This window comes from Parasteatoda tepidariorum, chromosome 8 (genome assembly GCF_982258835.1).
Source record: "Parasteatoda tepidariorum strain Cologne lab strain chromosome 8, Ptep-v5.0, whole genome shotgun sequence".
Lineage (NCBI taxonomy): Eukaryota > Metazoa > Arthropoda > Arachnida > Araneae > Theridiidae > Parasteatoda > Parasteatoda tepidariorum.
This window is the reverse complement of record NC_141762.1, coordinates 101067586-101082065: the sequence shown is the minus strand read 5'-3', so window position 1 is coordinate 101082065 and position 14480 is coordinate 101067586. Positions and strand designations below refer to the sequence as shown.

General features: G+C 28.6%; 1 protein-coding gene across 5 annotated transcripts in view; it reads left to right on the top strand.

Moving 5' to 3' along the window:
• LOC107438266 (putative RNA-binding protein 19) overlaps window positions 1-14480 on the top strand; it is a 91024-nt gene that overhangs the window by 38115 nt on the left and 38429 nt on the right. For all 5 annotated transcript variants that reach the window (XM_087169510.1, XM_087169512.1, XM_087169509.1 and 2 more), the window contains 4 exons: window positions 447-510; window positions 3042-3177; window positions 6938-7054; window positions 10050-10155. In XM_087169510.1, coding sequence (XP_087025636.1) covers window positions 447-510; window positions 3042-3177; window positions 6938-7054; window positions 10050-10155 — 423 coding nt within the window. The remainder of the gene's footprint in view (window positions 1-446; window positions 511-3041; window positions 3178-6937; window positions 7055-10049; window positions 10156-14480) is intronic.

The window sequence follows — 14480 nt, the reverse complement described above, 5'->3', positions numbered from 1 at the left end:
CTTGCCTTTCTCAGGTCTTAATGTAATGTCACCCTAAACACTTAAATCTTAGAACAGAATAAACCTCCCAATCACAAAGTATATATTGTTAAGTCTCTTTTTCAAGAGGACAAAGAGGTTCAATACCCATTATGTATAGGTGTCTCCTGGGGGTGCAGTGTCCTGTGAGAAGAACAATGATTTTTCTCAAACTGTTTCTGTTTAGTACAATGGGATAGTCACAATTCAATTCTGCTCTTCAGCTTGTCTCTGGCCATCGGAGTTGCACCATTGCTCATGGGCAATTTTGCCATAGAGCTTGAATGTAGATGATTATTTTATCATGTCCTGAATGAAATTGCAAATGCTAATTGTTTAGTGCTGTGTCATCTAGAATCTTACGAGTTTGTACTAAAATGACTTTAACTATTTTATGTGTTTTAATATTTTTTTATACTTTCATTTAGCATTTTAAGCAGTGTGGTCCAATTTATTCTGCAACTATTTCAACTAAAAAAGATCCAAAAACTGGTTAGTATGGAACATTATTTCTTAATCTTTTTCTTACTGCAGAATTTGCTGCAATTCTGAAATACATTGAACTATGTAGAAAATAGTTACACGTCTATAATATATTGTTAATAGCATTTTTTAAGATTTTTCATTTTAATTTTTTTTGTTGTTGTTGTTGTCTTTTCTCATAATTTTGAGAGAAACTTTCCTCTTTTATTTTAAATTAGTAATATTCTATTAAGTGTTAAATAAATGCAAGTATAGATCATGTGAATCAAAATGAGTCTGTCATTTAAAGAGTTGTCTCTGGCAACTAAAATGCAATTATTTGCAACTATTTTTGGCATGAGGCGACTATGGCAACTTTTTTTTTGGTTGTAAAGGTTAAAAAAACAACTAGTTTCAGGAAAAAGGAGACTATTGGGAGGCTGTAGTCCTAACAAAGTGTTTTTTAGCATAAATTGGGTTGAAAACCTGCGGCCTGCAGAAGCTTCTGAACGCACTGAATTTTTTTTTCCTTAAAAAATAAAAAAATTTTAATTGCAAATTTGAGTAATCACTTTTTAATTCATTCAATATGCACAGATTTCATTGTACATCTATTTCGTTTCTCGATTGCAATATATATATATAAATATATATGCTAACTCAATTATTGATAAAGGGGAAAAAATTTTAGAGAAAGTATATTTTTTTTAAATGAAAAAGTAATTTTTTGAATGAATTCTAGTACTTAAAGGTATTTAATTTTCTGCAAATATACTAATACAATTTTTAGCTACTATTTTCATGCCTTAGGCTACTAAAAGCAATTATTTTGTTCATTTTTTTCTGTGGCTATGCTGTTTTTACAAAACACATGCTGGCAGCCAGAAATAATGAAAATAAGTATAACTAGTTTCTGAATTCCTAGATCTGCAAGTATCAACCAAATATTGACATTAATGAATATCAAAGTGTTGTCAAATTTTATTTCAGTTGCAATAATATTGATTTATATAAAAATGATTAAAATTAGTTTGCTTATTGTGATAGATTGTGAGAAATCAATATTTCTATGTTGAAGAATTAATACATCCAAGCAAAAGTTTTAATTTTCGATAATTCTAACATCAAAATTTAATTAATGCTCACCACATTTTACTAAATTGATCTTATCTATAATCAATCTATAATATTAAAGAAAAAGAGGCAGACTGAATTTGAGATGGATAAATGGCCTAGAGAAAGACCTTTTGGTCTTAAAAACTAAAAATTAGAAAACACTAGCAAAAAAAAGAAAGGTTGGCCTGGAAAAAACTTCTTGAAAAGGCTTAAGGCCCACCCTGGGCTGTCGAGCCATTGATGATGATAATCAAATCAAAAAGTTTGATTATACCTGTCACAATCTCTAAAGCTGAGCCAGAGAAGTGTCCCTTCCCCCCCCCCCCACACACACTAATTTTTCCATTGGTTAGCACCCTGTGAGCTTTAATACTCACATTATGTCATAATTTTGATTTTCTAAATGTTTTCGTATTATGTTCAGGATTAATTTGATTTATAGTAGGTTATGCAGTTGAGATTGTGGACTCTGCATGGGTTCTTCAGACTTTATAGACCTCTAGAGACAACTATATCGCTTCAGACTTTCAGTGTCTACTTTTGCATTAGACTCCAAAATATAGCATTAAAGGGTTTTAAAAAGGCACCAGAAAGTAACAAAGATAAATGAATTTATTTAACAAATGTAAACAAACCTAAGCAAAATTCTAAAAACATAATTTCCATGAAATCAGTGCCACAGCATACACTATATCTGCAAACAGGAAGAGATCCAATTACATAGTCCGTGTAACACTTAAATACGCGTCGAAGCATTTCTCAATCATGTGCACTTCCTCAGGATCCTGATGTGCGTTGACTGCCATTCAAAGAAAACTAGGAAGTATCAGTTCAGTTCGATAAATCACTCCTCCGTACAAATGAAATGTTACTCCTTTCAATCAACCTACTGGAGAGCCGGGGTATCTTGGTTGTTAGGGCACTGGATCCGCTTACAAGAGATCACGTTTTCGATCTCCGCCGGCCGAAGGCTCCTCGTGTAGTAAATAGTGACTGATCCGCGTTAAATCTGTCGAGTCACAAAGTCCTCCATGTTCCCATAACAAATCTTACCTCTGGGGGTACTGATCCGAGAGTTTCCTTGTCTTCTAGATTAGTTCAAAATTACAAGGTTACGGAGTTGAACATTAATAATGGTAAACTCAAAAATTAGGTCGGCTGTTCAACGACTGTTATGAAATAAAATCAAATCAACCTACTGGATGAGCACCAAAGTTCAAGTCACTACAACTTAAAAACTTAGTTTGTATTCAAATTCAATCAAATAACAACTTTAAAAGAAAGAAGAAAAAAAATTAAAAAAAGTGCCGACCAAGTACACCATGTTGTACCTTAGTAGACCAGTTTTTCTTCTTTAAAAAAAAAAAAAAAAAATCTTAAGCGCATGTCAGTATTTAATGATGTATTTCCCACGAAATTTCTAATTATTAAGTTATTACTTTCAGGTAAATTATTTTCCATGGGGTTTGGATTTGTCCAGTTCTTAAAGAAAGAGTCAGCTGTTTTTGCCTTACAAAACCTTCAACAGTCTATTCTTGATGGACATCCCCTGGAGTTGAAATTTGCGAATCGCTCAATTACGTAAGTGTTTGCTTTTAATGTCGCAAAACAATGTTTAATTGCAGTATTTATTTTTCAATGTTGAAAATTATTTAATTTTTATTTTATTCCCATGCCAATATACATATAAGAATATAATTTAATTATTTCTAGTTTTGATATTCTATATTTTTTATTAATATGTAAACAAATTTATTATATCTGTTAATTTTGTCTTCATATTCCTTTGAGAACATTCTTAAATAGCTTTTCTCTGTCAACAACACCATCTGTTCACAAACTTATTCCTTGGCAAAATATAGCAAATCAAATATTTCTATCTTCTTCCATTGCTCTTTCAATTGTATTTTCAAATTATCAGCCATTTTTACCCCACCCTGTATAGTGTAGTTCAGGGTTTGTAGTTGTCCTGATTTTCCTGATAAAAAATATTCTGTCCTAATTTGTCCTAATATTCCTTTTTTTTTTTTAAAATAAAAAATAAATAAAAGAATCTGATTATGCATTTGCTGTACTTCAAAATATGTCTGATAAAAAGTTAAATAACATTGTAGGTAGGACTCAATTCCCATAATAATACTTTATTAAAAATATCAGGATTTAAAAAAAAAAACTGCGGAAATCAGCACAAATAATTGTTCAAAAACGACAAGAATTTATTCAACTGAATAATGAATGTGTAATCATTTTTATAATGCATTGAATATATTATGTAAGTTCAGTATCAATAAATTAGATAAGTATTGAAGGGAGAGAAAATTATTTAATGTCTCATGATTTTAAGTACATTAGTTTAATACAGAGTTGTATGATTTAAGCCTTATAAGTAAACTAAATGAATTTTTTTTTAAATCTTTAAATTATAGTATTTTTTTTTTATTATTTATATAAATACTTCTAATTTGACAAAAGGAAATTTTTACACAGATTTTTAATTTTGAGTTTAATAGTTAAAGTAGATCTGCCTTACTTCAAATAAACATAAACTAGGGGGCTCCGCCCCCTGCTCGCTACGCTCGCCAACCCCCAGAACTGCTTCGCAGTTCCATTGCATATTGCTTCGCAATCTTATAAAAACATTTTAACAAATTTAAATTTTAAAATAAAAATGCCAGATATTGAAATCAATTACTTAATGAAATTTATGCACTTCTCTGCTCCCTTCACAATTTGATTATCTTTTCTTCATGTAGCTGAGAAATTTGGAGCTGTAGCAGAGAATATATCTCAATAAGAAATGCTTTCCCGTTTAGAATTCCGCCATTCATTTCTCTGACGTCTGCCAGAGATATTTCGACGCCTGATAGCAGGCATTTTATTTAGGCAGCAGGCACTAAATAAATAAAAATAGAACTAAATAACTAAGATATCGTTTTAAATCTCAAATCAAGATAATTGTTTGTAGAAAGTTTGTTTTGGTTTGAATATTCGCACGTTTGTTTTGGTTTGAATATTCGCACGATGCCATTGCCATTCTATTGTAACGAAACAAAAAATTTATCATTAAACTAAAAATTTATCAAAGGAACTAAAGATATTGAATTCTTTTTTTAAGAAATTCAGTTCCGTTTTTTTTTTTTTTTTATCCACTCTTATTTTTGTTTATCAATCTATTAATTCAGAAATGCTTTAAATCAAACGATGCTTACGGAAACAATGCTTATGCGAACCACCCGAAAAATGATTTGCTGAATTCTCATTGGTTGAAACTAAATTATTAGTTTTATTAATTAATTAAAGGAAATTTTCATAATTTAAGACCTTATTGCACATCTACATAACAATATCTTTAAAACGACACCTTATTTGTTTAATTCTGTTGCGTAGTTTGGGAGTTTTTAGCGAGACAAAATATTGCTAGCCTATTAATATATAGATGTGTAATTTTTTAATGTTTACATATCATTGTGTTCCTGAAAAATAATGTGAGAAAGTTTTAGGTTAGCTCATGTCTCTAAAAATGCTTCAGCAATGCTAAAGAGACAATAAAAGTTCTCAAAGTTAGTTTTGAATAGTTCATTAAAATTTTATATTTTGCCTAGTTTCATCCTTTATAAATATAATTATTTTGAATAGCTCTTATGATTTTGAAAATTATTTAAATCTTACGTGTTGAGGATTACAAATGGTTACTATCTCAATTTTTTTTAAATTATATGTATCTTAAGAATGTTTAATTTCATGTATGTTAATTTTTCAAAACTCTATTCTAAACAGTATGACGTGTTATAGGGGTCCAAAACATTTACATTTATCTGCCACTGGGCCCTATTAATAAGTACAGCATATTGCAGACTATTAATAAGGATATTCATGTGTTTTCTGTTAACCTGCATTTGAAAAAAGATTCAAAATTTTATTTAGCCAGTATTTTGTAATCATGTAAAAACTTGAGATTTTTCAAGCCCTGATTTGAAATAAACGAAAGTGTCAGAGATTCTCCTGCTTTTGAACTTAATATCTACCGAAGCTCTTAAAAAGATCACAATTATTAATAAAAACTTATGAAAAACTAAAGTATTAATTATACTGTTGCTTAGCTTCCAACTTTACTGGATTTACCAGTAGACTATTGGATTTTGCCTGTTTCTCCTGGTCTACTTTTTTAATAAAAATTCTTCTTCTTTTTTTTTCTTTTTTTTTTTTTAATTTTAAAAAATTCCCTAAAATTGTGAAGGTTTCCTAAAAAAAATTCCTTTTGAGACAGAATTTTTACACAATTTATTGCTTGATTGAATATTTTAATAGGTATTACTCATACATAATGAAGTGTGTCTCATTTATAGTAATCAGTTTAAAGTTTTTTTTTCTCTTTTAATTTTTTATTTATTTATTTATGTTCTAAAATTTTTAGTTTACTTTTATTCAGAATTCGCTTTTTAAATCAATTAAAAGATCTTTTAACCATCCCTAAATTACATCTTTATTATTCTTCAAAATTTTCAGTTAATATAGTAAAAAACATTACAATATCAAGTTCATTTAATGTCAATCATAAATAGAAAATATTATGGACTATTTATTGTGAGTTAGTGTAATAAAGTTTTTGTATTTCGATGTTAACGAAAATCCCTAAAATTCCCTATATGTAAAATATTTAGTACATTATGCCACAGTTGTCCTGAAATTTATATTCTTTCTTTAAAGCTACTATATTTTTTCTATCTATGTGATGTTTTCTTAACCCCTTAACAGTATATATTTCAGAAAAATGGAAATTTTTTTTGACTGTTTAATTTTGTTCTTTATATTATTATAAAAGTTAGAAAATGATTTTTATTACAAAAATAAAATTTTAATGCAATAACTACTGTATTTATAATTTTTACATACGCATAAAAAAGTAATAGATTACACACACAACTTATTCAATTAGATTTTTAAGCTAAATGTAATGTAACTGGTATAATATAATATAAAAATACAACAATACATAAATTTTACATATCTTTTAAAGTATGGCAACACCTGACAACACCCACATTTTCCTTCTCTTGACTGAAGTTGTAATTGGTGAAAAACTAGGATCACTAATGCCATCTATTTGGAAAATAGTGAATTAAGTATCCTAAAGTAGAAACAAACATACCGGGCTTCACAAAATAGAAAAGTAAATTTTTCTCCTGCCCTAAATCAGTTACGCCATTACAAATACTGCACATAGTAGTTGCTCGAACTGGATTCGGGCGACATTGGCAAGGGGTTAAACTATTGATAAGAGTTAAAATTGTCATAAGTAATATTATATGATTTGTTTCACAAATATGTTCTGTTTTTTTAGATCTACTCAAGCTGTAAAACGTAAAAAGTATGAAGTGAAGGAACAAACATCTTCTAAAATTCTTGTGAGAAATGTTCCATTTCAAGCATCTGTTGGAGAAGTTAGAGCTTTATTCAAGTATGCTTTATTTTTCATATTTCTTAAGTCACTGATATTTAATTTATTATTTTCCTGCATGTTTCTGTCATTAAATCTTTATTAATTTTTTATGAAATTAATAGCACTATAATTTTGTAGGAATTTTTTTTTCTATTTAAGCTAATTTGTTACTTGTGATTTTAAATGAGCTAATTCAAAATAATTTGTTCATTATTTTTGTTTTAATTGTTATTTGTCAAAAAAAAAGTCTTGTAAAAACTATTAATTCATAAAAATCTGCATATTATAATAAATTACTGTTTAAATGAAAGGGAGAAAAATTTGCAGTATCTGAAGAATGATTACACTGTTCAATTAAAGTAATCATGGCTTTAATGTCATGAAGGATCAGTTTATCTATTGGATAAAAATGTTGAAATGTGCCACTCAAATTCATCCATTTAGTAACCTTTCTTATATCATTTACATGTAACCTTAAAAATAAGCTCTGATAACCTTTTTTAATCCTAAATTTGAATTAGCACTGTCTAATATTTAAGTTTTCTAAAATAATTCTAAAAACGATTATGAAACAGCAGCCTTCCCAAATAGCAAAATAAGGTTTATTTCCACTCAGCAGAAACCTTTCAATGTGAACTTAAAAAGATTTGTAATGTTGTTTACGTGTAAACCCGCTAACCTTGACAATCTGCTCTATTCTACACACATCACCCTAATCCAAAACCCTGGAGAAAAACAATCTTCCGTATAAAACCCTTAAATCGAGGTTGACTTGGGGTTTTCAAGTGTGAAAAAATCCTTGAATGAAGCTAGTCTTAAGGTAAAAATAATCTTAGATCTAGGTAATTATAAGGTTTCTTTTCACAACGTCTTGTATGCTCAACTAAAATCCACCTTTTGAGGAAATTTTAATGGACAATACAATTTCATCCTATCACTAGTGTGACGTCACCTAAGACGTCATTATGAACCTAAGTGGCAATACTTTTTTAAAAAAATAATTTTTAATCCTTTTCGGGTGAAAGGTTTGAAATTGCAGTATTTATGCTTTATTGAAAAAAGGTTTTTAGTACAAACATTTTCGTGACAATAAAAAGACAATTCCGACACTAGGTGTTCGTAAGGTTGCATGCTTTCTCAGTTTACATATACTATATGCAAGGTGTGGGTAACTCAAATTCTTTAACAGATCAAAATATTTCATTCAAAAGTCTTTAAAAAATGTTCAATAATTAAGTAAATATTATTTTTTTAAGGAGCCTATTTGCATTCTTAATTTTTAAAAATTTCATTTAACTTTTTTTATTTTTTCACTTTTTTTTAAAAATTTTGATGAAAATCTTGTTTTTCTTTATTAATTCATCATCATTATCAATATTTTAAAGTGAATGCAAGAGTTTCAGTTTAGATAATTTGTTTTGTACATTTACTATTCAATCCATACTCGCAGGGTTGCTGCTCCACAGTGAGAATAGGGAAGACTTGGAAAATACAGGGAATTTAAAAGTCAAATAAAATAATTCCGGAAAATTTGAGTTTTTCCTTACAAACAGGGAAAAAAAAGGAAATTTTATTTCTTACTTTTGTCTTTTAAAAGTGGTGACCACTCAAAGCGCAATCTATGGGATATTTAAGGATGATATTTCATCTATAGCAAACTATTTTATTTACTGTAGCATTATTTGTTTTAAGTATGTTCAGATGTTCCTTATTTCTTTAAGTTTTTAAAGCAATTTACTAATATAGGTCACGCAAGAGCACAGTGATTGTGTGTTTCGTCTTCATATATTGTGTATAATATGTACAGGGAAAACAGAAGGAATTTTTTTTCAAGATTTGAGTGGCAACCCTGACTTGTTGTTTCATGTCTAATTTTTGAACTTCCCCATTTTTGTCGCATCCCTAAAATTGCCACCTTTAAATGTTTTGCTTGTAAGTGTAAAATGCAAATCTTAAATAATTCTTTGTAGGATCTATTTCTTTTTTGCTTTTTTAACTATCCGCGAACACCAGGAGTCTGTCATGGGCAATTTTACTACCATTTAGCGGTACCTGCACAAATTCAACTTTAAGAAAAACAGTAGCTTCACAAAGTGCTTTTAAAAAAGCAAGTTCTAAGATTCTTCTTTCCTCCTCTTAAAATGTTTTTGTATCCCAGTAAGAAAAGATAAATATCGGGTTAATTCTGCATATATGCTTAGGTAGTATATGCTAGGGAGATAGTGTGGTATAGTAAGCCTAACCGGTCACTTACGTTATGTTTTAGCAAGCTTTCTTTTTAGAGAAATTTTTTTTTTAAATTAAACGACGAGGCGCTCCCTCGGTAAACTTTACAAGAAGTTGAAATTCGAACATTATTCTAAAAATTCGAACATCGCTCTAAATTTATTCTAACAGACCTTCATTTTTTTTTTTATGAAAAATGTTTTTTCTCTGTGAAATTGTTTTCTATATGACCCCGAGCGAAACATTCTTGTATTGTAAATAACTTTCAATGTAAGTACCGTTAAATGCATACTTTTTTAAAATTCAAAATAAAAATGGACAATGATTTTTAAGGGTTTTTAAATTGGGATACAATTTGAGCCCAAAATTTTACAATAGCAGAATCATTTTTGAACATACGGTGAAAAAAATATTAAAATTTACCAGTCTTACTGAGCTGAGTTCGATGATATTCTTTCATGTGCAACTCTGCTGCATTTTGCAAGATATTCTCCATTTCAGGCTTCATTATTCACCCGCTGAAGTCAAAACAAAAAATATCTCATCCTTTTTATGGTGGCTAATATAATCAAGAAAAGAGTTCTTTGTAAGAAACTAGTTATTTTATCATGATCATGTAAAGTCTTTGAAAATGATTTTGTATTCTGTTAATGTATATAGTGCTTAAAAAATAGTTTTTGAGTCCTTAAAAAGTACTTAAAGGGTGCTTATTTTTTGGCTGCGCATCCTGATATCTCTTGTATCGCTTTATAATGCTTCAATATCATTGTTTGTTTTTCTGTTTCAGAGAGTTTGGTACTCTGAAGATTGTGAGATTGCCAAAAAAACTTGGCAAAGCAAATGAACACAGAGGTTTTGGTTTTGTTGAATATCAGCATGCTGAAGATGCTAAAGTGAGTGTTTTTATATCATTTTATGTGAAATAATTTCCTTGGAATGAAAAACTTTTTTTTCTTCTGATTTCTTAAAAGTTATACCATTATGCCATTTTCATCTCACGAGAAAAGTCTCCCAAAACCCTTTATTCAAAGTGTGTTTGAAAATAGATGGTGCTTTCAATTCTAGGGAAGCTTTTGACTACCTAAACTTCCTGGTTTTGGATGTGTTTTGAGGCCATTTAGCTCATAATGTGATCATTGTGTTTTTAAATTATCTTCAGTAGTATTTCTTGTACATGTGTATTTGTTAACTAATTTATTATTAATGTTTAAATGTAAAATCATATAAGACTCATCATTTGAAGACTTGTCATTTCAAGACGTAAGAATTGTCATTTCTCAAATCATCAAATTGTCATTTGTCAAAATAATCTTTATAAAAAAACTTCTTACCTTGTTAGCAATATACCAACTTCGAAATTTAAATCTGAATGATAATTAGTAAAATGAACTTTATCTCGCTGTTCGAACAATATACTAACACTAAAGTATGATGGTGCATGGCTTACTCCAGGAACAAACAGTAATAAACAAGTAAAGAGAGGCCAAATCAGAACTGCTGAAAAAGGCGAGTTCTTTCAAAATCTAGCAACCATGTCACCTTTTTTAAGAATATATATCTAAATAACTAAAATGAAATTTCCGCTTCAAACTCACCGGAATTACTTAATATCATTAATATCTTATGTATAGGAAATTTGAGCTCAGAAATTATATAATTTCTTTCTTTCATTCAAAACAAAATTATCTGCTTGAAAATATCACCTAGTAATAAGCTGTAGTAAGCGGTTGTATACTTTCTAACCGGAAATAGAGCAGGTCAAGAGCTCGAGATTGTTGTTGTTTACATTTTTACTGAAAACACCATCCATACTGATGATAACTTGTATCATCAGTACTTGTATGATACAAGTAGTTTACATTTGTATAAAAATGAACTAAAATAATATGAAAAGAACAGATATAAAGCCACATAAGCAGGCTGAATTTTGCTTTTTTCATCTGGTGTTAAACTTGTGTATACAGCACAAAGTTAACCTTTTTTTTATTTGTGTACTTATAGTTTAACCAACATGTTCAAAAACAAGCAAACTTAGGGGAATCCTCAAAATTAACTGAAAAGTATGCTATTTTTTGACGCCAAATTTTTTAGTTAGTTCGCTTATTAATTATATAAACTTAGATTTAAGTTTTGCAATTTTTACTTTACGTTACAACTTTCTTTTTTGTTCTTGCAGCTTTGTTTTATTTTTTAGGATAATTTTATTGTTTATTTTATAATTAAATATTAAAAATAGTATGTTTTTGTCTTTTATTTTATATATTTTTTGCTTGTTGTTTAAAAACATTATTTTTTAATTAATTATTGTATTAGATTTAACTTAATATGGATTAACTTTAATTAGATTTGTTTGTATGTTTGCTAAATACTTTTTAGGATAGTTTGATATTGTGTTAAATTTTTTTTAAAGTTATGTTCTTTTAAATAATTATCGCTCAATTAAGTTTTACAGTCTTATTGGTTTTTATATTCCTTATAATTAATATAAGTTAATGTGCTGGGTTTTAATTGTTTGTGTTTTTATTTTCAAAAATGTTCTTGTGTTGATTGAACAGAATTTAACTTTGATTATATACAGATTGTTTCTACATTTTTATTATATTTTTGCAACAGCTTCGTACTTATAAAAAAATTGCTTTTGTTTTATTATTATTATTTTTAATTATTGCCTAGTAAATGCCCTTAGTCAACCCAAACTTTTAGTATTATGCTGATGACAACCCAAAAATAATTTTATGCTGATGACAACCCAAACTTATTAATTTTATGCTGATGACAGCCCAAACTTATTAATATGCTGATGACAACCCAAACTTAATTTTATGCGGATGACAACCCAAACTTACTAATATTATGCTGATGACAACCCAAACTTTTAATATTATGCTGATGACAACCCAAAAAAATTTTTATGCTGATGACAACCCAGACTTATTAATATTATGCTGATGACAACCCAAACTTATTAATATTATGCTGACGACAACCCAAACTTATTAATATTATGCTGATGACAACGCAAACTTACTAATATTATGCTGATGACAACCCAAACTTTTATCATTATGCTGATGACTATTTTTTTGTTCATATACAGCTATAAGTTAGAAATTATCACTGATGTTATCTTTAAAATATGTTATTTTTGATTAAATAATTACAATTTTTTCTCTCACATAAAACTAAAATTATTAAATTTATTTAATGAATTAATATTTGAAAATTGAATTAATATTTGAATACGATATTGTGATTCGTATTTGCACCTTTTTAAAAACCTATGTAGCGATTCTCGCAAGTTTAAAATTCAATGTCTTGATTTGCTCATGCGGTTTATAATATCAAACATTGATTTTCGTATTTATACGTGATTTTAAAATAAGGCATTCACGCATTCGCATTCACGCATTCTAAAAATTATGCATCATAATTCTTATTTATGCAATCTAAAAATTACGCATCATGATTCGTATTTACGCGATCTAAAAATTATGAATCGTGATTTGTATTTACACGTTTTAAAAATTCTATATCCCTGTATGTATTTTCTCATTTTCAAAATCATATATCTAGTTTCATATTCATGTGATTTCAAAATCCATAATTGTTATTTATATTCACGCAATTTTAAGATCAACTATCACAATTCTTGTAAGAAGTACATTTTTTTTAAATTAGTTACTATAAAGGTGACTATTTTTCTAAGGACGATTATTAGTATATGTTACAACATCAGAGAAACTGGAAGGGAATATATTCAAAACTTACATTCTGTGCTTGCAAAGAAGAAAAAATAGGATTTGTCACAAGATGTTTGAAGATGGACTAACGACTAAATGTTGAAAACATAAAAGATACAGCGAACAAAAGCAATCACTTAAAAAGAGATTTAATTTAATTTGTTTTTGGGGAAAAAGATTACTGATTATTACTGATATATTTGCTATAAATCACATTACAGTATTTATTAAAAGAAATGAAATATTAATGTATATTCTCAGTAGTTTTAATTTGCTAAACCAGGTAGTTTTTCAAGTAATAATTGTCTCTTATGTGAACTGGGGAAAAATATAATTTCCAGATTTATTTTTTCAGATGGTAATTTTTATTTTCACTAAATGTTAAGTATCAATGTAATCATTTATATAATGATAGATTAGTACACAATTGTATGTCAACACATTATTTATTACCTTAAACTGTTATTATTAAAGGGTTACGCTTGCGTAAAATTTACTATCGTGGAAATTCAGCTTTTTTGCTTTTTGGCTAATCTCATCCCTGTAAGGCAAAGAAAATTGCTTGATGGCTCTGGCAAAATTTTTAATTTCCCGGAAAATATTTCTTAATTTTCATACCCCGATTTAACGAATTTATAGAGACCGAAAATATTATTCGCTAAATTTGCGATAATTCGTAATCTCAGGGACAAAATAAAAATAAAAATTGCCTAAATGAAATATTCAAATAAATTTACTAATGTTTATTGAAATTTAAAAATAAAAATGAGTACTATCGTGATTTATATATATTTTCAATCTCTTGAACTATAGTCTAGTTGTGCAGGATGTTCTATAATGTCCACCCTTAATGTAACTTTTTCGAATCCTTGTTAAAAATGAAGTGAAAAAAAACTATGAACGAGGAGGAAAAAATTGAAATTGCTACTGAAATCCGATGAATCACTTCTGTGAACATTCTGCTGGACCTTGATTGTCAGAGGAAACAAAAGAATTTAAAGTTGATTGTAAGAAAGACTTCCAGATTTCCGCAGGTAATCAAAATGGTTTTGGATATTTTTGTCCTACCTTCCACGCTAGCGATTCAACAGATTTAATTACGGTGTTTGCTTCCCTTATCTTTGAATATTACTTTGTGATCCCTAATAATCTATACATTTTTTTAACTTCATTTATGACAAGGTTTCTGAAATTTTATAGTAAAGCTCGTGATTTGGGAGCACCACATACATCAAATGAAAAATTTTCTTCAAAATGATTAAGTATAAACCTTCCTATGCCCCTTAGATCTTGAGATTTAATGAAACTGAAAATGGCTGTAATTTACAACCTGTATATTAAACCATGAACTATGGTTTCCTTTAAAATAATATACTTGAGGCCGGGATAGCCTAGTTGGTAGGACACTGGACTCATGTCTAAGAGGTCGTAGGTTCAATCGTAGTTGTAGGTCCCGTCGGACGAAGATTCCCTTTGTA